General features: G+C 44.2%; 1 protein-coding gene across 2 annotated transcripts in view; it reads left to right on the top strand.

Annotated features, from left to right (window-relative positions):
* The window catches only part of TLN2 (talin 2), a 406,458-nt gene that overhangs the window by 361,058 nt on the left and 21,983 nt on the right, over window positions 1–23,417 (top strand). For both annotated transcript variants that reach the window (XM_075345523.1, XM_075345524.1), the window contains 5 exons: window positions 9,477–9,602; window positions 10,449–10,565; window positions 19,050–19,235; window positions 19,326–19,433; window positions 19,513–19,618. In XM_075345523.1, coding sequence (XP_075201638.1) covers window positions 9,477–9,602; window positions 10,449–10,565; window positions 19,050–19,235; window positions 19,326–19,433; window positions 19,513–19,618 — 643 coding nt within the window. The remainder of the gene's footprint in view (window positions 1–9,476; window positions 9,603–10,448; window positions 10,566–19,049; window positions 19,236–19,325; window positions 19,434–19,512; window positions 19,619–23,417) is intronic.

The following is a 23,417-nucleotide window of genomic DNA, read 5'->3' as shown; positions in this document are numbered from 1 at the left end:
TTTCTCCGAAGGAGGCAATACCGCATATGCGGTTAGAAACTACAGTGGTGGCTTCAGTTTTGAGGCTTACACAAATATTGTTTTTTGAAAGGTTTGCTGCTTCATAGTTTTTAGATCTTGTCAGATGTTTCTATGATTTCTGAAGAAGGATTCTATACATATCATAAGTTCTTTATACTCAAAGACTTACTATTTACAGTCATGGCCAAAAGTTTTGAGAATGCTACAAATATTAATTTTTACAAAGTCTACTGCTTAAGTTTTTCTAACGGCAATTTGCATATACTCCAGAATGTCATAAAGAGTGATCAGCTTAACAGCAAAGTCAATATTGGCTAAGAAAATGAACTTCAACCCCCAAAACACATTTCAACATCATTGCATTCCTGCCTTAAAAGGAGCAGCTAACATTGTTTTAGTGATTGTTCCATTAACACAGATGTGGGTGTTGATGAGGACAGGGCTGGCGATCAATCAGTCATGATTAAGTAAGAATGACACCTCTGGACACTTTTAAAGGAGGCTGGTGCTTGGTATCATTGTTTCTCTTCAGTTAACCATGGTTATCTCTAAAGAAACACGTGCAGCCATCATTGCTCTGCACAAAAATGGCCTAACAGGGAAGAGTATCACAGCTACAAAGATTGCACCTCAGGCAACAATCTATCGCATCATCAAGAACTTCAAGGAGAGAGCTTCCATTGTTGCCAAAAAGGCTCCAGGGCACCCAAGAAGGATCAGCAAACGCCAGGACCGTATCTTAAAACTGGTACAGCTGCGGGATCGGACTACCAGCAGTGCCGAGCTAGCTCAGCAATGGCAGCAGGCTGGTGTGAGTGCTTCTGCACGCACTGTGAGGCGGAGACTGCTTTAGCAAAGCCTGGTTTCAAGGAGGGCAGCAAAGAAGCCACTTGTCTCCAGAAAAAACATCAGGGACCGACTGATATTCTGCAAAATGTACAGGGAGTGGACTGCTGAGGACTGGGGTAAAGTCATTTTCTCAGATGAATCCCCTTTTCGATTGTTTGGGACATCTGGAAAACAGCTTATTAGGAGAAGAAGAGGTGAGCGCTACCACCAGTATTGTCTCATGCCAACTGTTAAGCATCCTGAAATGATTCATGTGTGGGGTTGCTTCTCAGCCAAGGGAATCGGCTCACTCACAGTCTTGCCTAAAAACACAGCCATGAATAAAGACTGGTACCAGAATGTCCTCCAAGAGCAACTTCTCCCAACTGTCCAAGAGCAGTGTGGCGCCCAACAATGTCTTTTCCAGCATGATGGAGCACCTTGCCATAAAGCAAAGGTGATCACTAAATGGCTCATGGAACAAAACATAGAGATTTTGGGTCCATGGCCTGGAAACTCCCCAGATCTTAATCCCATTGAGAACTTGTGGGCAATCAAAAACCAACAAATTCTGGCAAAATGCAAGCATTGCTTATGCAAGAATGGACAGCTATCAGTCAGGATTTGGTCCAGAAGTTGATTGAGAGCATGCCAGGGAGAATTGCAGAGGTCCTGAAGAAGGGTCAACACTGCAAATATTGACTTGCTGCATTAACTCATTCTAACTGTCAATATAACCTTTTGGTACTCATAATATGATTGTTTTTTAATTGTGTTTGTCTGATGTTTACATCACATACAGAAATATAATTGCAGAGGGCAACAGATCATGTGAAAATATCATTTTGGTGTCATTCTCAAAACTTTTGGCCATGACTGTACAGTGTTGACCCACATTAAGACTTGCAATTCAGTCTAGTGTGCTAGATATCAGCTGCTGGGCCACATCCTGACTGATAGCAACCCATTCTTGCTTAATCAGGATTGGAAGTAGCACACTTTCTGTGTTTTTTGTTTGTCCACCCACTTCTTGAGGATTGACCACAGGTTGTCCTTGGGTGTGAGATCTAGGGAGGTTCCTGGCCATGGACACAAGATGGCAATGTTTTGCTCACCAAGTAGTTATCACTTTTTTCCTTGTGATACTTTTTCCAGCATGATGGAAACCATATTTTTCATCACCAAATTGCACCTGGATTGTTGGAGATGTTAGGCTATGTGCGCACGTTGCGTACAAGCCCTGCAGAAATTTCTGCAGTGATCTGAAGAGCACATGTGCGCTTTAGATCGCTGCAGAAATGTCCGTAGTGAGCGCCGATTCCATGCGCTCTGCCTGCAGCTCCTGCCATAGACCGTGCAGGAGCTGCCGGCAAAGCGCAGGAAAGAAGTGACATGTCACTTCTTTTTGCGCAGCGCTTCGGCAGTAGCCGAAGCGCTGCGCTCTTAAACGCCACGTGCGCACGGCCCCTGCACAGTCTCCATAGACTGTGCAGGGGACGCAGGACGCATGCAGTTACGCTGCGCTACAAAGCGCAGCGTAACTATGTTTTTACGCGACGTGCGCACATAGCCTTACTCTTCAACAATGTTTAGATATATTTCTTTATTCATGGCAGTGTTAGGCAAAATAGTGAGTGAGTCCACTGCCTTGGATGAAGAGTAACCCGCACATTAATAGACCGGCGATGGTTTACTGTTTGCACATGACACATGAGCCATGGAAGCTATTACCTTTTCTTTTCTGAACAATCGTTCTTCCAGATTTCCCATAGAGTCTTAAAGAGGCATCATGTTTCATGAGGAAAAATAACCAAGCCCCCTACAGTCCAACTCAGGTACTTCCTGCAGAATGTCAGTCAGCTTGGTTTTTTTTTGCTTTTTTTTGTTTTTTGTTGTTTTTTTTGAGAGAAGTGGCTTCTTTGCTACCTTTTTTGACACTAGCCCAGCCTTCAAATGCCTTTTGCCTCACGTGGTACATATAAATAGAGACACCAGCTGAATTTTCTAAGCAAGCGCTGAACTTGTATTCAACTAATCCTGTAGATAAATCCTCTTTAGCAGACAATCCTGATACTTGCTGGAGGTTTTTGGACATACTGAAGACTTCTTCACAGCAATTGAACATCTTTCTTTGTTGTTCTTGATGATCTGAAAATTTGCCTGTAAAACTCACTTAATGCAAACCAATGATGACTGCAGGCGATAACTAAAGAAGACAATGATTTCAAGCACCGGCCCCCTTTTAAAGCAACCATTCTGGTCTTCTAATTCAATCTGCGTGACAGAGCAGCATACTTTGTAACAACCAAGATTTGTGTCTGTCTCAAAACGTTTGGCCACGACTGTACTTGTTCTGGCCACACGACCAGGGCTCAGAAGAAAGGCATGCTGTCAGTTTTGCTAGTTTTTTTTTTTTAATAATAAAAATTAACCGGATTTAAAAAAAAAGATCATTTGCCTTGTGGGTTATCCTGTATGCCCTAACAAAGGTCAGACTGCCTCTAGGGTTACCAATATTTTCAGGTTTCAATATTTAGAAAATTGGGCTAAGCTAGGGCAATCCTGCCAGGACACAGCCTCCTGAGTCTTACTTCTTCAGGTATCTGTTTTTCTATTCCATAGGTCTACTAGTTAGTGTTCTTTCCACATCCTTGTGGAGCTCCTAACTTTGCGTCTCAGGATGCAAGTCTTAGCAAAAGGGTACTACAAGCAGCAGTTGCTTGGGTATTAACCTGAGGAATTGCTTATCTTCCTTCTCCAGTACTGCTATTCGCTTTTCCTCCCTAGGGAAAGTTTTAGGATGTCTCAACGTTTCTGTGTCCCAAAATGAAGCGACCGAGAAAAAATAGATTTTTGGTACTTAACGTCCATTTTTTTTTTTTTTTGTTAATTGGGAAACACAGCACGTTTCATGTGTTTGTTGGGTGGGGGGAACGGAGAGGAGTTCTTGGTTTAGCACCACCTACTGCTTTTGGACTAACTGAATAGCTGGATTTCGGCTTCCTAGGTGTAGCCTATAGTCAGCTTTTTTTGTAAGATGTATTCCCTTGGCACTTGGACAGCTGGCTCTACAACTCATCTGTGCACGGTGAACTGTCAATCACCGTGTCCGGGGCTTGTCTATAGCGGTGATTGTAATCACTGCTTACAATGCCTCTGTGACTGAAAGCCAGCATCTCCCAGGTGAACAAAGTGTTTCTTCCAGTAGCCGCACTTTCAGTAAAGCGGTCGGTCAGCATTGTAAGCCTATTTACCTGCAGATAATTAGCATTTTTCAGGATTATAGGTTCCCGTTAACTAATCATATAATTTGGACATGAATTGCGTAAAAGTGAGCTCGATAGAAGTACGATATAGAATTAAACATTTTTTTTTATTATCACAATGGTGGCTTATTAATGATATATGCCACTGTATGGCTATGCTTTCAACACATGAGCAAAATCTAAGGGGGGTTTACACAAACTGATTTGCTGAATGCAAACAAAACATTCTGTACAAGCAAATATACGCTGGAGAAATTTCCTTTACTTTCAGTACATTTATAGAAGGCACATGGCTTCTAAATATTCATGACCATTTCCATTTAGCTATCACCACCTAAAATAAATTTACATGATGTTAGCTTAATGCTAGGACTTGGATAAAGGAGAAACTTCATATAACAAGGTGGTATTTTGTAGGTATTATAAAGTATGGATCATTAGTTGAAGGAAATATTCTCTTATCCTTTATGGGGCTCATGTATGAATATTTCTATGCTGTGTAACAAAACGTTAGAAAGTTAACTATATGGCATTTATATTGTAATACAGTCACATGAAAAAGTTTGGGCACCCCTATTAATGTTAACCTTTTTTCTTTATAACAATTTGGGTTTTTGCAACAGCTATTTCAGTTTCATATATCTAATAACTGATGGACTGCGTAATATTTCTGGATTGAAATGAGGTTTATTGTACTAACAGAAAATGTGCAATCTGCATTTAAACAAAATTTGACCGGTGCAAAAGTATGGGCACCTAAACATAAAAGTGACATTAATATTTTGTAGATCCTACTTTTGCAAAAATAACAGCCTCTAGTCGCTTCCTGTAGCTTTTAATGAGTTCCTGGATCCTGGATGAAGGTATATTTGACCTTTTCTGTTTACAAAACAATTCCAGTTCAATTAAGTTTGATGGTCGCCGAGCATGGACAGCACGCTTCAAATCATCCCACAGATTTTCAATGATATTCAGGTCTGGGTACTGGGATGGCCATTCCAGAACATTGTAATTGTTCCGTTGCATGAATATCTGAGTAGATTTGGAGCGGTGTTTTAAATCATTGTCTTGCTGAAATATCCATCCCCTGCGTAACTTCAACTTCATCACAGATGCTTGCACATTATTGTCAAGAATCTGCTGATACGGAGTTGAAACCATGCGACCCTCAACTTTAACAAGATTCCCAGTGCCGGCATTGGCCACACAGCCCCAACGCATGATGGAACCTCAACCAAATTTTACTGTGAGTAGCAAGTGCTTTTCTTGGAATGCCGTGTTTTTTTGCCTCCATGCATAACGCGTTTTTGTATGACCAAACAACTCAATCTTTGTTTCATCAGTCCACAGGACCTTCTTCCAAAATGTAACTGGCTTGTCCAAATGTGCTTTTGCATACCTCAGGCGACTCTGTTTGTGGCGTGCTTGCAGAAACGACTTCTTTCGCATCACTCTCCCATACAGCTTCTCCTTGTGCAACGTGCGCTGTATTGTTGACCGATGCACATTGACACCATCTGCAACAAGATGATGCTGCAGGTCTTTGGAGGTGGTCTGTGGATTGTCCTTGACTGTTCTCACCATTCTTCTTCTTTGCCTTTCTGATATTTTTCTTGGCCTGCCACTTCTGGGCTTAACAAGAACTGTACCTGTGTTCTTCCATTTCCTTACTATGTTCCTCACAGTGGAAACTGACAGTTTAAATCTCTGAGACAACTTTTTGTATCCTTCCCCTGAACAACTATGTAGAATAATCTTTGTTTTCAGATCATTTGAGAGTTGTTTTGAGGAGCCCATGATGCCACTCTTCATAGGAGATTCAAATAGGAGAACAACTTGCAAGTGGCCACCTTAAATACCTTTTCCCATGATTGGATACACCTGCCTATGAAGTTCAAAGCTCAATGAGGTTGCAAAACCAATTTAGTTCTTTAGTAAGTCAGTAAAAAGTAGTTAGGAGTGTTCAAATCAAGAAATTGATAAGGGTGGCCATACTTTTGCACAGGTCAAATTTTGTTTAAATGCGGATTGCACATTTTCTGTTAGTACAATAAACCTCATTTCAATCCAGAAATATTACTCAGTCCATCAGTTATTAGATACATGAAACAGAAATAGCTGTTGCAAAACCCCAAATTGTTATAAAGAAAAAAGGTTAACATTAATAGGGGTGCCCAAACTTTTCCATATGACTGTATTCTTAGTTTGACACAATAACATCCTTGAAGTATCATTTTTTTCCCCCTCTCCCCATTACTGCACCCTCAACTGATTGTGTTTCAGTCAGTAATTTTCACCCTTCGTTTTATTCTTCTGTGTTCTGCTGTAAATCCTATGATGCGTAAGTACAGGATCACATTGCAGCTAGAGCCAGTACTCCCCCTGACTGCTGTGTGAACACTGGGATTGTACTCTCCTCTATATTTTCTAAATAACGAATTGATGTTTAGTATACAATCAATAACTGTGACGGGAGCTGTATAATTAACATCAGTAACTGTGATGGATACCTATAAAGAGGGCTGGCAATGCTGCTGGTAAAAGGTGTCCACATTCTGTTAGGGTTGAAAAGTGCTGATGATAAGGAGGCATAACATAGGAACAGCACAGCATAATTGTAGTAGGAATGCAAGTATTTTCTGAAATAAACATGTTAGTCGAGCCTACTGATCCTCTGATACTGATATTCACTGTTTCATACATGACTTCCACACTGAGGAAAATGTTCGACATCAAACTTGTTTTCCTAGTACTGCTGCTTCTATTTCATCATTAGCAGTTGAAACGACTATTGCACTAATACGCTACATTCTGCTTCTTCAGCTTCTTGTCCGCTCATAGTCTAGCAAATGGGTTTGTGAGTTCTGCCCATGCTTCGTAAATAGTAAGCATTGTGCTGGGTACACACTGGCCTTGGTGCTTTTTGCTAAGCTTTATCTTTATCACTTCTATGCGTTTGCTGATCATATTGATTTAAAGATTATTAGAACACACCTATTATGTAGAATTTTGGCTTTTGAATATAGCAATGTCTTGTTTTTCTCTTAAAAACAATTCGGTAAAATTGGTAATTTAAAACAAATAACTAGCTATAGGTGGGGCATTTGTATCTAAATTCTACACTTAGCTACTAGTGATGGGAGTCGCAGATACCCAGGATTGGCATGTCCAACGGTGTTAAAAAAAAAAACAAACAAAAAAACAAAACGGTTTGGGTCCGGAATTGATCTTAGCAGCATAAGGGGACCATATCAGGCGCTTAAAAATGGTGGTAGAAGGGATAGTGGGATTAGAGGAAGTGCTTTATACTTACCGGTCTCCGCACGGCTGTTACTCTTCTTCCAGGCCACTCACTGTATTTCTGGGGCCGCTCATTCTTTTCTTGCCTTTGCACTGCTTCCCCTGCCAACGGGCAATCCCAGCGTTTGGTTGCAGTCAGACACTGTCACGCATGCTGGGGGCGCTGTTTGACTGCAACCAATCAAAGGTGTTGTGTGTGTTTGTGTGTCTAGATTGACGTAAAAATAAATAAATTGGCATAGGGTCCCCCGTATTATGATACCCAGCACAGATAACGCATATAAGGCAACTACAGGCTACAGTCTGCGGTCCTCCCCAATTGTGATACCCTGCCATGATGGGAGCTGGTATTCTCAGGCCATAGAAACCCATGCTTATTGCCCCTCCTCCCACCTAAAACTATCAGCCTGCAGCCACCCAGGATTGTCGCATCACAATCCCAAAACTTTACTCGGCTCATCCCGATTGCCCTAGTGCTATGGCAATCAGGGTAATAAGGGGTTATTATCAACTCACAGCTGCCACTAAGCCCTAGATTAGTAAGGGGAGGCATCCAAGACCCTCCCCATTACTAATCTGTAAATGAAAAGAAATAAACACAAACACTGAAAAACTCTGTAATTTGAAATAAAATACAACAACCCCCACCCTCTTTCACCCCTTCATTAACCCCCAAAACACACATGTCTGCCATAATCTACATGAGATCCCTTGATGATTTCAGCTCTGCTACATCTGAAATGACTGCATGTGGGCATAGAACATGACCACCCGTTCTGAGCTTCAGGCAGAAAATGAGCCTCAGTGATGAACAGTGACGTCACTCAGGTTATTTGCGGTCCCAGCTAGAAGTTCCCACAGTCGTCCACCTGTGATCAGATTACTTGATCTCAGGTCACTTAGTTCACTGAGGTCAGGTTACCTGCGATCACAGGTGGAGGACCGCAGGAACCTTCCGCTGTGACCGCAAATAACCTGAGTGACGTCACTGCTCATCGCTGCGTGTAAGTAATTTTCTATGACCGTGCGCGGTCACTTCACAAGCACCCGCCGAATGAATGGGTTCGCTCATCTCTACTTATAATGAATCCTGCACGATCCTGAATCCTTAAAAGAAACCTTTGATTTTTATTTGGTTAGTGCATAAGATTAAACCCTCCTCAACCCGTGACACATTGCGGGTGCCAATTTGTTACCATGGCAGCCAAGGGCCCTTTCAATGCCCCATTGCTACCATATTGAGATACCTATGAAGTCCAGCCTTTGACTGAATACATCATTTAGTATTGCAGTGTAAAATACATGCAATCGAATGATTGCAGGTCCAAGTTCCCTAGTGAGACTGAAACATTGTCAAATGTCTAGACTAGCAATTGGCTGACCACTCGCCTCACTCACCCATGCAAATGAATGCTTAACTAAACATTCTAGTGTTCTTTATGGTGAGAGGGGAGTAATCTGCTGAGAGTCCTTTTCTGACTGCAGCCTATAATCATGGTGAGAGGTGAGTAATCTGCTGAGTCCTTTCTGACTGCAGCCTATAATCTGTGGAAATAAAATGATTGGATACTTGAATTCAAATTGCCAATCCTTTTCTCTCAACATAATTTGTTAGTTGCAAAGTTCCATATTCATTAGATAGCCAACTTTATTATGTGTAGGGGCTTTAACTGTGAGGCAAAAGGAGGTCCCCTTATCACTTTATTTACCTTGGTTTTGCGTCATATTTGCATAGCAGCAAGTGTATCATTTTATGCCATTCACAAACTAATAATTCCAGTGATTTATCGTATATTCCTATCAAAGATGAACTTTCAATCAGAGAATATTTTAAGTGGGTTTTTAGAGATTGTATCATTTCAGATAGCTGAGAAATGTCTCATGTTTTAAGATTCATCTTGATGTAAAGGATGTTACTTGTATGTTGGGCAGCTTTCTGCACTGTGACGTATTGCTGCTTCCTGTGCCACCGTGAGGATTAATAGCATGAATTAAAGACCGCACAATGGATTTGTTGCACGTTTTCAAAAATTGAAATTGATTTGCTTCTTTCTAATCTAGGTGGTACTAATCAATGCCATCAAGGATGTAGCAAAGGCTCTTGGAGATCTAATTGGAGCCACAAAAGGTGCAGCTGGCAAAGCTGCTGATGATCCATCCATGTATCAGTTAAAGAGTGCTGCAAAGGTAATGACAAGGCCAAATGACTTAATGATAACTGGAGTTGAGTGAGTACCTAACTATTCAAACTCACTATACTCCTAATGAGTACTGTCTAATATTCGTGTATTCATTCCGAATAGCATGCACAATGCAAGTCAATGAGGAAAAACTTGCAATGTAACGAGTAATCCAAATGCTGTAATATTTGTGCGAGTAGTGAATAGAGGGGAATTTGGGTTAATCGTTACATTGCGAGTATTCCCCATTGACTTGCATTGCACACGCTACTCGGAATGAATACGCGAGTATTAGACAGTCCTCGTTATGAGTATAGCAAGTATGATTAGTTAGGTACTCGCTCAACTCTAATAGTAACCTATCTGGCAGAGCTGTGTGTGTGGATCTGGCAGAGCTGTGTGTGTGTGTGGATCTGGCAGAGCTGTGTGTGTGTGTGGATCTGGCAGAGCTGTGTGTGTGTGTGGATCTGGCAGAGCTGTGTGTGTGTGTGGATCTGGCAGAGCTGTGTGTGTGTGTGGATCTGGCAGAGCTGTGTGTGTGTGTATCTGGCAGAGCTGTGTGTGTATCTGGCAGAGCTGTGTGTGTGTGGATCCGGCAGAGCTGTGTGTGTGTGGATCTGGCAGCTGTAGGTGTGTGTATGAGAGCTGGAGATGGATGTCACTACTCTGGAGGTGGGGGGCTCTGGATATGGATTCCGACCCTGTATCAAAGCTAAATGGGATGCTCAGTAAGAAAGGTTGGAGACCACTGCACTATAATGCTGATGTCGGTCATCCTGGAAATAAAGTTGAACATGTTTCCTTTAGTAAATCTAGTTGCATTCTATAATAAGTCTATGATTACTTTTTGCAGGTTATGGTGACTAATGTTACTTCCCTACTAAAGACTGTCAAAGCTGTGGAAGATGAAGCTACTCGTGGCACAAGGGCTTTGGAAGCCACAATTGAGCACATCAAGCAAGAGCTAACTGTGAGGAAAATGTGGTATATTGTGTAGCCTTCTAATGCTTAGGATGCAAATGGTGATGGAAACATGGCTTCAGTGCAGTGGCTATGGACACATGAAGGTGCTTGCACTGATTACGGTGTGGACTATCCTGTCTGGTAGACTTGCAGGAATTGCAGTGGTTTAAAAAAATGATTATTCTCATTATTTCTTTTTCTAGCATTTTACTATGCATGTCACATGTCAGATACTATTCCTATTCCTCCAAATTTCAATTCACCAGTTTTCTTTATCGTTCCTTTGGGAGACCCAGACCATGGGTGTTTAGCTTCTACCTCCGGAGGACACACAAAGTACTACACTTAAAAGTGTAGCTCCTCCCCCTGAGCTTATACACCCCCTGGTGAGCAGACCGAGCCAGTTTATCGCTTTGTGTTCAGGAGGCATACATCCACACATGCATTCTCATATGATTTTTTCCTTTTGGAACGAGATAGAAGAGTGGGGTCCATGTCTGGACCCCCGGCATGTCCCTTCTCACCCCACTGTGTCGGCGGTGTTGTAAGGTTGATTCCTAGGCTGGAGCCTTACATGCCGTGCTCCTTCACCATCCCTCCTGGGCTCTGGCGGGAGCCAGCACGGTCTCCATGCTTGGCAGGACACCGGTCTCCATCCGCAGCCCTTCAGGACCCTGCTGGACCGGAGCACTCATCCCCAGGGACTTGGCCCTGCGTCTCAGCAGCTAAGTACCTGAGACGTTTAGATGTCGGGGTCCCTGTACTTTATTGTTGGGGGAGAGTGTGCTTATTGTGTTTACTGACATTTCCGGCGGGTTCTCTAGCTGTCGCCTGAGAACCGCGCCGATGGTGCCTGCGCGTCGGCCGCGCCGCTCAAATTTAGGCCCCGGCTTCGCCGGAGGCCTAGTTTCTGTTTCACTGCCCTCGCATGTCACTCATGCAGAGGGACAGGCTCGGCTCCTCCCGGCGGCCATTCTGTACAGGGGAGGGACACTCCCCACTGCACTGTGTGTCCCCTCCCCTGTAGGTCTCTATGGCCCTAAAGATCCCGCTCCTCAAGCAAGTCCCGCCCCCTCTCTTCGCTCCGGCGGCCATTTTCTCAGCGTTCTCTCTGCGATCAGTTATTGCAGCGCTGGTCTGCAGCATCTCTGCTTAGGTGCTGTGCTTGAGGGTCCGGGCTTCGGGATCTGGAGGGCACACAACACCGCTCCAGCGGTCTGGTAAGCTACAACCGGTCTCCGGTTGTGGACCCCTGTATATACTCTCTGGGGTTCATTCTCTGGCAGAGCCCCCACTCCAGCAGCATGTCTCACACGAGGAGCAAGGCCCCAAAGCTTTATGCTGTATGCGCTGCATGTAAGCTCCTGCTGCCTGAACCGAGCACCTTCCCACATTGTGATGCCTGCTCTAACTTGGTGGTGCCACAGCCTGGAGTCTCACCCCCAGTGGTTTCTCAGGCTGCTCCTGCTCCTGTGGCTGAACCCCCGGCTTGGATAGAATCCTTTTCTAGGTCTATCTCCCAGTCTTTTGCTGAGTCCATGGGACTTCTGTCCAGGACTTTGCTGAATATGCATCAGCCCCCCTCACAGGGTGCCTCTGCTGCTAGGGCTCTCTCAGGACCGGAGCTAACAGAGGATTCATCATCAGGGCCCAGACCCCGTCCTCCTAAGAAGAGACGCAGGGTTCCCTCTCCCTCCTCCTGATTCCAGAGCTGACTCGCTGGATGAGGAGGATGCCTTTACAGGGGGCTCGGAGGCTTAACTCCATGTGCCCCATTGATCTGTCCGAAAGTGACTCAGATCTTAGTGACTTGATTGCTTCTATTAATTCTGTACTGGATCTCAATCCGCCAGTATCAGAGGAGCAACCCTCTCTGGCAGAAAAGCACCAGTTTACCTTGCCTAAGAGAGCAAAGAGTGTGTTCTTTAACCACTCCAGTTTTCAGGCCGCTGTGACCAAGCCCAGGGCCTGTTCTGACAAACGCTTCCCAAAGCGTGGTTCTGATGACCGTTTTCCCTTTCCACCTGAGGTGGTCAAGGAGTGGGCTCAGTCCCCAAAGGTAGACCCTCCGGTGTCTAGGCTCGCAGCCCGGACCGTTGTGTCGGTGGCTGATGGCACTTCCCTTAAGGATTCCACTGACCGCCAGATTGACCTTCTGGCCAAATCCATGTATGAAGCGGCGGGGGCCGCGTTTTCTCCGACTTTTGCAGCAGTGTGGGCTCTCTGCTTCTCTAGAGGAGATGCATTCCCTCACCAGGGAATCTTCACCAGGGAATCTATGCCCGAAATGGATGCCTTAACTTCCCAAGCTTCGGCCTTTTCATCCTATGCCATGTCTGCCATGCTGGAGGCTTCTCACCGCACTGCGGTGGCTTCGGCTAATTCCCTCGCTATCCACAGAATCTTGTGGCTTCAAGAGTGGAAGGCAGATGCTTCTTCAAAGAAGTACCTTGCTGGGCTCCCTTTTGCTGGGTCCCGGCTGTTCGGAGAACAGCTGGATGAAATTATTAAGGAAGCTACTGGCGGGAAGAGTACTTCCATGCCTCAAACTAAAGCCAGGAATCCTGTCCAGGGTAGGAATCAGTCGAGGTTTCGCTCCTTTACCCAGAGTCTCACGTACCTAGGGATGCAGTTCGAGACCTTGACGGCACTTGTGAAGTTGCCCTTAGTCAAACAGCAGTCCCTCCAGCTAGCGGTGCGCTCTCTGCTGAGGCCCCGCCGTTATACCCTCAGGCGTCTGATGCAGGTGCTGGGTCAAATGGTGACGTCCATGGAGGCTGTTCCCTTTGCCCAGTTCCATCTGCGCCCCCTTCAGCTGGACATTCTCCGCTGTTGAGACAAGCGGCCTTCCTCCTTACACAGGTTAGTGGCTCTGTCGCCACAAACCAGGAGCTCTCTTCAGTGGTGGCTTCGGCCCCTCTCCCTGTCCCAGGGGCGCTCCTTCCTGGCCCCGTCCTGGGTGATTCTCACCACGGATGCCAGTCTATCCAGCTGGGGAGCGGTATATCTCCACCACAGAGCGCAGGGCACTTGGACTCCGTCCGAGTCAGCCCTTTCAATCAATGTGCTGGAAACCAGAGCCGTGCTTCTAGCTCTCCTAGCTTTTCACCACCTGTTGGCGGGCAGGCACATTCGAGTCCAGTCAGACAACGCGACAGCGGTTGCCTACATCAATCACCAAGGCGGGACACACAGCCGCCTGGCGATGTTGGAAGTACAACGCATCCTTCAATGGGCGGAGGACTCAAAGTCCACCATATCCGCAGTCCACATCCCAGGCGTGGAAAACTGGGAGGCAGATTATCTCAGCCGTCAATCCGTGGACGGTGGCGAGTGGTCCCTGCACCCGGCAGTGTTTCAGTCAATCTGCCGCAAATGGGGCACTCCGGACGTGGACCTAATGGCATCCCGTCACAACAACAAGGTTCCCGTTTACGTGGCTCGCTCCCACGACCCTCAGGCATTCGCCGCGGACGCACTGGTTCAAGATTGGTCCCAGTTTCGTCTGTTCTACGTGTTTCCCCCTCTAGCTCTCTTGCCCAGAGTTCTGCGCAAGATCAGAATCTAGGGCTGTCGAGTCATCCTCATTGCACCGGACTGGCCCAGGCGAGCTTGGTATCCAGACCTGCTCCATCTGTCCGTAGAGATGCCGTGGCATCTCCCGGACCGTCCAGACCTACTCTCACAAGGTCCGTTTTTCCGCCTGAATTCTGCGGCTCTCAAATTGACGGCGTGGCTCTTGAGTCCTGGATCTTGACGGCTTCTGGTATCCCTCCTGAAGTCATCTCCACTATGACTCGGGCCCGTAAGTCTTCCTCTGCTAAGATCTATCACAGGACTTGGAAAATGTTCCTGTGCTGGTGTCGCTCTACTGACCATCCTCCTTGGCCATTCTCCTTGCCGACCCTTCTGTCTTTTCTACAGTCCGGTCTGCAGCTAGGACTGTCCCTCAGCTCTCTCAAGGGACAAGTCTCAGCTCTGTCAGTTTTGTTCCAGCGGCGTCTCGCTCGGCTGGCTCAGGTCCGCATCTTCATGCAAGGCGCGTCTCACATCATTCCGCCTTACCGGCGGCCCTTGGATCCCTGGGACCTTAATTTAGTTCTCACGGTTTTGCAGAAACCTCCCTTTGAGCCTCTTAGGGAGGTCTCTTTGCATCGTCTTTCCCAGAAAGTGGTTTTTCTGGTGGCCATAACTTCCCTCAGGAGAGTCTCTGATTTGGCCGCGCTCTCTTCGGAGTCACCTTTTTTAGTTTTTCATCAAGACAAGGTGGTTCTCCGTCCGACTCCGGATTTTCTTCCTAAGGTGGTCTCTCCTTTCCACCTTAACCAGGACATTACCCTACCTTCCTTTTGTCTGGCTCCTGTTCATCGCTTTGAAAAAGCGCTGCATACTCTGGATCTGGTGCGTGCGCTCCGGATCTATGTGTCTCGCACCGCTGCTCTTAGGCGGTGCACTTCTCTTTTTGTGCTAACCACAGGTCGGCGCAAGGGTCTCTCTGCTTCTAAGCCGACCTTGGCCTGTTGGATTAGATTGACCATTTCGGATGCCTACCAGAGTTCTCAGGTGCCTCCCCCGCCGGGGATCAAAGCACATTCGACCAGTGCTGTTGGTGCCTCTTGGGCTTTCAGGCACCAGGCTACTGCTCAACAAGTCTGTCAGGCTGCCACTTGGACTAGCCTGCATACCTTTTCGAAGCACTACCAAGTGCATGCTCTTGCTTCGGCAGATGCGAGCTTGGGCAGACTCATCCTTCAGGCGGCTGTCGCCCATTTGTCAAATTAGGTTCTGCCTACTTCTTGCCTTTTTTCGGTTTATTTCCCACCCAGGGACTGCTTTGGAACGTCCCATGGTCTGGGTCTCCCAAAGGAACGATAAAGAAAAAGAGAATTTTGTTTACTTACCGTAAATTCTTTTTCTTATACTTCCGTATTGGGAGACCCAGCACCCTCCCTGTTGCCTGTTGGCAATTTTTTTGTTCCGCGTGTTATCACCGGCTGTTGTCGTGGACAGAGTCTCCGGTTGTTCCGGCTTTTGCTCTGTTCTACTTGTGAGTGGCTATTCTCCGTCAGCTTTTGCACTAAACTGGCTGGGTCTGCTCACCAGGGGGTGTATAAGCTCAGGGGGAGGAGCTACACTTTTTAGTGTAGTACTTTGTGTGTCCTCCGGAGGTAGAAGCTAAACACCCATGGTCTGGGTCTCCCAATACGGAACTATAAGAAAAAGAATTTAAGGTAAGTAAACAAAATTCTCTTTTTTGTTAACTTTAAAACTTGGTTTCTTTTCTGGAAATATTACAGACCATAAGTAAACCTGCATCTTCTCTTAGAGGCATATACTAAACTGTGTGACTCCCAAATACACAGAACGCCTATCAATATATGGAGGCAAAGTCCACTTAAATGTCAAAAACACAATAATCTTAAATAATTACTCTTAAATAAGAAATGTACATAATTATAATAATAATAATTAATAATGATGTAGAACAAGAAAAATACTTGATTACTATACACAAAAACTGGAAACAGAAATAAATCCGTATAAATATGCAAGGGTCATAAAACCCTTATATTGTAATTGCACCATGCCTACTGGCTTCGAACAAATGGTTAATTATATAATCATAAAAAATTGTCTGTATACAACGTTTTGTGTAGTAATTAAAATTGACCAATATTGCCAAACCAAAGAGGGAAAATATATCAATATTTCAATTGATCCCAAACATGAGGAACTGAAGAGCAAGATAGCCCAGGCTACCTACACAACGTAGACTAGGATAACCAAAATGCAAAAGAGGTAGCCGATAAAATGTAATAAATTTTATTGAGATAAATTAAAAATATTAAAACAAGGTGAACAACAAGTGGCTGATATAAACCAGCAAAAACAGCAGGAAGGAGGGTTGACAATAAATAAGGGATGGTTGTAAATAGTATCTGTTGCCCAACTCATATGCTACCAAAGATCAAATAGAGCTATTCAATGTTAATTACAAGTGTACATCAGAAGCTCTAGTATAAATGGAGTAGGGCATGACAATACAATGTAATCACATATTATGGGAAATAAACAACCCAAATCTATTGCTTAACTTACCCAGTGGCATCTCCTCCTGCTGGCGCTGGCGTCCGTCCCTACACGCGTTTCAGCATAAGAAGCCTTCGTCAGGGGGCCCCCTGACGAAGGCTTCTTATGCTGAAACACGTGTAGGGACGGACGCCAGCGCCAGCAGGAGGAGATGCCACTGGGTAAGTTAAGCAATAGATTTGGGTTGTTTATTTCCCATAATATGTGATTACATTGTATTGTCATGCCCTACTCCCTTTATACTAGAGCTTCTGATGTACACTTGTAATTAACATTGAATAGCTCTATTTGATCTTTGGTAGCATATGAGTTGGGCAACAGATACTATTTACAACCATCCCTTATTTATTGTCAACCCTCCTTCCTGCTGTTTTTGCTGGTTTATATCAGCCACTTGTTGTTCACCTTGTTTTAATATTTTTAATTTATCTCAATAAAATTTATTACATTTTATCGGCTACCTCTTTTGCATTTTGGTTATCCCCAACGTTTTGTGTAGATACAAGGGGAGAAACCTAAAAAGACAGTCAATGTCTACAGTATAAGGCCTGAGGCATGGGAAACACCACGTCACATGATATCCACTGGGAATAGTATAGTGATTATGGTCATGTTAATTGGCTTATGATGAGATCCAGTTGGAATCGTGCCTTGTTAAAATGTATCTTTTTTATTAGAAATCAATAAAACAACTCTTAAAAATATCTTCATTCCATATGTCCACAGTGTAGTTAGGAAATTAACTTGGCTCATGAAAACAAAAAAATAGGGAAAAATGTGAATCCATTAAACTGCAGGGAGTATCGCCGGTGTTGCCACTGGTGTTGGCGTTGTTGTTTTTAGGCCCTGTGTGCACGCTGCAGATTTTATCGCAGAATTGCCGCGGATTTCGCTGAAGGAATTCTGCAGAAAATGTTTAACATTTCTGCAGTTTTTCTTTAGCAAAACCCATGGGGATAAAAAAAAACTGCGTTTTTTTTTTTTGTATTTGTGGCATATGCTGCGCAATTTCCGCTGCGGAATTAATGTGCATGTCACTTTTTCGCAGATCCCTGCGTTTTGGAGGGCTGGCAAATGAATCGCCTGCTGACTCTGGGTCGGCGGAAGATTGATCCCTGGTATCTGGCCAGATGCTGCTCCCCATATAAGGTTTATGGGGAACACAATCTGGTGCAAAGGGGTAGGAGCAAGAGCTTCATACTCGCCGATCACCAAGTCAGCTGTCACATTGCTCCGGCGGCAGCTCTTTCATCTTCCAGAGCCAGCCGCTCATTAGTCACATAACATATTTCCTCCTTCCCTGCTCACTAGTGGTTGTGATTGGTTGCAGTCAGAGCCGCCCCCACGCTAAGTGACAGCTGTCTGACTGCAACCAATCACAGACGCCGGTGGGAGGGTCTATAGCATACAGTAAAATAAATAATTAATTTTAAAAAAAACTGCGTGCGCTGCACCCAATTTTGATAACCAGCCAGGATAAAGCCTTACAGCTGGGGGTTGGTATTATCAGGCTGGGGAGCCCCCCAGCCTAAAAATATCAGCCAGCAGCTGCCCAGAATTGCCGCATCCATTAGATGCGACCGTCCTGGGACTTTTCCCGTCTCTTCCCATTGTCCTGGTGCGGTGGCAATCTGGGTAATAAGGAGTTAATGGCAGCAGCCCACAGCTGCCACTAAATCCTAGTTTAGTGATGGCAGGCGTCTGATACACCCCCTCAGCACTAAACTGTAAGGGAAAGTAAATACACACAAACACCCCAAAAATCCGTTATTTGAAATAAAAGACAAAAAAGTCCCCTCTTTCACCACTTTATTAACCCTACCTATAACAGCTTTCCAGGTCCGACGTAATCCACACGAGGTCCCACAATGCTTCCAGCTCTGCTACACCTGACACTCACAGCGAGCGCCATAGACCATGACTGCTCACTGTGAGGGTCAGGCTGCAAGTGAAGTGAGCCGCGTGGGATCAGCGGTGACTTCACTGATGTGCTTTGCGGTGACAGGTGGAGGACTCCAGCTATCAATGCACATCAGCTGACTGAAGTCACCGCTGATCTTATTTCCAACGAGGCTGCCTCTGGACGCTGGTCCCCTGCTTACAGGTCGGCTCATGCATATGCAGTTATGCACTGCACAGCCGACCCCTAAGTAGCAGAGCATCGTGGGAGACTTCAGCACCACGGACAGCAAGAGCGGGGACAGGTGAGTATCTCCCTGTGCTATCAAAATAACGCAGGGACATATCGCAGCAAACCGTGGTAAAACCGCATGCGGATTTCAGGTGCTTTTTTTTGCCGCAGGTGCGGTAATCTTTCAGAGTGCAAATTTTTCTTAAGAAAAATCCATTTTTTTAGTGCACACAGGGCCTTAAAGCCATTTATGTAAACAATATTTTCCAGGTATTCCAGTCGAAAGATGTACCTGAAAAAACCACAACACCAGAAGAATCAATCCGCATGAGCAAAGGAATTACTGTGGCAACAGCCAAAGCAGTAGCGGCTGGGAATTCTTGCAGACAGGAAGATGTCATTGCTACTGCCAACTTAAGCCGCAAAGCAGTGTCTGAAATGTTGACAGCCTGCAAGGTGAGTTATGTTTATGTGGAGACACCATGGATGATGTAAATATCTTCAGATTAAAAATCTGCAAGTTACTAGTGAACATTGTTTTTGCAGCAAGCCGTTTATCATCCAGACATAGGTGAAGAAACAAGAGAGCGAGCACTAAAATACGGCACGGAATGCACGCTAGGATATCTGGAGATGCTGGAACATGTCTTATCTGTGAGTACTTTATGAGGATGGTGTACAATCCAGGTTAATTGAAAATATGATTTACTCACAGTTTTCTCTGCCTTTTTAGATTCTGCAGAAACCCACTCCAGAAGGAAAGCATCAGCTTGCAACCTTCTCAAAACGTATAGCATCGGCCGTAACAGAACTGATCCAGACGACGGAAACTATGAAAGGTAGGACCTCGTTGCACAGATTATTCGGTCGCGGACAAATTTTTTTCACAAAGTCTGCACCTTTTTGTTACAGTGGCAAATTGCATTAACTCTATATGTTATGTAGAGTGATCAGATAAATTGAAGATATTGCTGTCATTTCCTGCCATGAACTTAATCACAAAACCCCAATTTGCGATGTATTTTAGCTCTATCACAAAATCAAGTGGTTACATCATTTCGGGGAAACTTCTCATTAGCTCAGTAGAAAATGTTAACCAGGACAAGGCAGCTAATATCACTTTGTCATACTGTCTGAATTCAAAGAGCAAACTGGTTGCTTGAATTCCTTCACCACCCATGACCTATATTGACGTCATAGGTTATGTCTCTTGCTTTGATGTGGTCTCGCCCTCATCTTTCCCTGCATATGTTGGCTGATCTGATCAGCCGAAATGTGCCTCTAACAGCCGTGGGTGGATCTGAGAACTGCCCGCAGCTGTCCCACAGTCACTCTGACAGCAGGATATAACATTCGGCAGGGAGCACGTCATTCCCCGCTACCATCGGCAGCGCCGTGATGTGATCGCGGGTTGCTGATGGGTTGTCTGGACAGCCAGGGATCAGCTGATGACCCCTTTGTCTGTCATAACGAACATCCTCTGAATGCCGTTATACTATTGGGGTATTTTGTGTTAAGAGTCAGAATCCGGAATGCTTCAGGAAGCGTTATTTTTTTCTGCCAATTGTGAATCCTTTTGTAGAGCATGTTACTTTTTCAATGCAAAGAAAGTAAAGTTAAAAAACTCTTCCATTGTGTACGCTGACAAAATGTTTAACAGCTCCTGAACGTAAACTGTTTTGGAGGATTGATTTTTATACTCCTACCAAGTGGTTGAGATGCAATGCATTCCTTTTCCTGACTACGTAGCTGTTTCACCAGCGGTAGCTGACACCCTCCGGTTTGCTTCTCTTGCCTAGATTATCTTACGCAAACATGGTGAGCCGCCCTCTCCTGGTTTTCTTTTTCACGGGTATTGTTACTACTAGGTTACCCCTAAATCAACCATTTACAGTTCGGGGAAAGAAAGTATTTAGTCAGCCACCAATTGTGCAAGTTCTCCCACTTAAAAAGATGAGAAAGGCCTGTCATAGACATCATAGGTAGACCACAACTATGAGAGACAAAATGAGAAAACAAATCCAGAAAATCACCTTGTCTGATTTGGCAAGATTTTTTTTTTTTTTAAATTATGGTGGAAAAAAAGTATTTTGTCAATAAAAAAAAGTTCATCTCAATATTTTGTTATATATCCTTTGTTGCCAATGACAGAGGTCAGACGTTTTCTGTAAGTCTTCATAAGGTTGGCACACTGTTGATGGTATGTTGGCCCATTCCTCCATGCAGATCTCCTTTAGAGCAGTCACTGGGCAACACTGACGTTCAACTCCCTCCAAAGGTTTTCTATGGGGTTGAGATCTGGAGTCTATATGGGGAGATAAGGTATGCAACACCAGTGACTATGTAAGGGGAATACATGAAATAGCAGAAACTGCTGTGTGAATACTGACTTGAAAAATCCAATAGCTACATGTAAGAGTGAAAATGTGAAAAATGGAATCTGCATTACTGCCATGAACATATGAATAAAGAGAAATTTAGCTACTGAATTGATCAATGCAATAGAGCCCCAACACTACGCCAAAGTATTTCTCTACGTTGGGGTCCCTAGCTTGTGTGTGTCCTCTCATGCAGTTAAAAAACTTACCTTGTATGGGAAGCTGAGACCCAGGCTATATATGCGTATGATATGGATTGGCAATAGGTGTGTGGGGAGGGTTCACAAACGAAAAAAACTACTAACAATAAGGAATAACGTTTGGAACACCATTCTAAGTCTGAACTGGGTGCAAAAACCTAAAAAAACATCACTATGGGGAGATAAGGTATGCAACACCAGTGACTATGTAAGGGGAATACATGAAATAGCAGAAACTGCTGTGTGAATACTGACTTGAAAAATCCAATAGCTACATGTAAGAGTGAAAATGTGAAAAATGGAATCTGCATTACTGCCATGAACATATGAATAAAGAGAAATTTAGCTACTGAATTGATCAATGCAATAGAGCCCCAACACTACGCCAAAGTATTTCTCTACGTTGGGGTCCCTAGCTTGTGTGTGTCCTCTCATGCAGTTAAAAAACTTACCTTGTATGGGAAGCTGAGACCCAGGCTATATATGCGTATGATATGGATTGGCAATAGGTGTGTGGGGAGGGTTCACAAACGAAAAAAACTACTAACAATAAGGAATAACGTTTGGAACACCATTCTAAGTCTGAACTGGGTGCAAAAACCTAAAAAAACATCACTATGGGGAGATAAGGTATGCAACACCAGTGACTATGTAAGGGGAATACATGAAATAGCAGAAACTGCTGTGTGAATACTGACTTGAAAAATCCAATAGCTACATGTAAGAGTGAAAATGTGAAAAATGGAATCTGCATTACTGCCATGAACATATGAATAAAGAGAAATTTAGCTACTGAATTGATCAATGCAATAGAGCCCCAACACTACGCCAAAGTATTTCTCTACGTTGGGGTCCCTAGCTTGTGTGTGTCCTCTCATGCAGTTAAAAAACTTACCTTGTATGGGAAGCTGAGACCCAGGCTATATATGCGTATGATATGGATTGGCAATAGGTGTGTGGGGAGGGTTCACAAACGAAAAAAACTACTAACAATAAGGAATAACGTTTGGAACACCATTCTAAGTCTGAACTGGGTGCAAAAACCTAAAAAAACATCACTATGGGGAGATAAGGTATGCAACACCAGTGACTATGTAAGGGGAATACATGAAATAGCAGAAACTGCTGTGTGAATACTGACTTGAAAAATCCAATAGCTACATGTAAGAGTGAAAATGTGAAAAATGGAATCTGCATTACTGCCATGAACATATGAATAAAGAGAAATTTAGCTACTGAATTGATCAATGCAATAGAGCCCCAACACTACGCCAAAGTATTTCTCTACGTTGGGGTCCCTAGCTTGTGTGTGTCCTCTCATGCAGTTAAAAAACTTACCTTGTATGGGAAGCTGAGACCCAGGCTATATATGCGTATGATATGGATTGGCAATAGGTGTGTGGGGAGGGTTCACAAACGAAAAAAACTACTAACAATAAGGAATAACGTTTGGAACACCATTCTAAGTCTGAACTGGGTGCAAAAACCTAAAAAAACATCACTATGGGGAGATAAGGTATGCAACACCAGTGACTATGTAAGGGGAATACATGAAATAGCAGAAACTGCTGTGTGAATACTGACTTGAAAAATCCAATAGCTACATGTAAGAGTGAAAATGTGAAAAATGGAATCTGCATTACTGCCATGAACATATGAATAAAGAGAAATTTAGCTACTGAATTGATCAATGCAATAGAGCCCCAACACTACGCCAAAGTATTTCTCTACGTTGGGGTCCCTAGCTTGTGTGTGTCCTCTCATGCAGTTAAAAAACTTACCTTGTATGGGAAGCTGAGACCCAGGCTATATATGCGTATGATATGGATTGGCAATAGGTGTGTATGGGGAGGGTTCACAAACGAAAAAAACTACTAACAATAAGGAATAACGTTTGGAACACCATTCTAAGTCTGAACTGGGTGCAAAAACCTAAAAAAACATCACTATGGGGAGATAAGGTATGCAACACCAGTGACTATGTAAGGGGAATACATGAAATAGCAGAAACTGCTGTGTGAATACTGACTTGAAAAATCCAATAGCTACATGTAAGAGTG

This window comes from Anomaloglossus baeobatrachus, chromosome 4 (genome assembly GCF_048569485.1).
Source record: "Anomaloglossus baeobatrachus isolate aAnoBae1 chromosome 4, aAnoBae1.hap1, whole genome shotgun sequence".
Taxonomy (NCBI): Eukaryota; Metazoa; Chordata; class Amphibia; order Anura; family Aromobatidae; genus Anomaloglossus; species Anomaloglossus baeobatrachus.
This window is presented reverse-complemented; position numbering and strand designations above follow the sequence as displayed.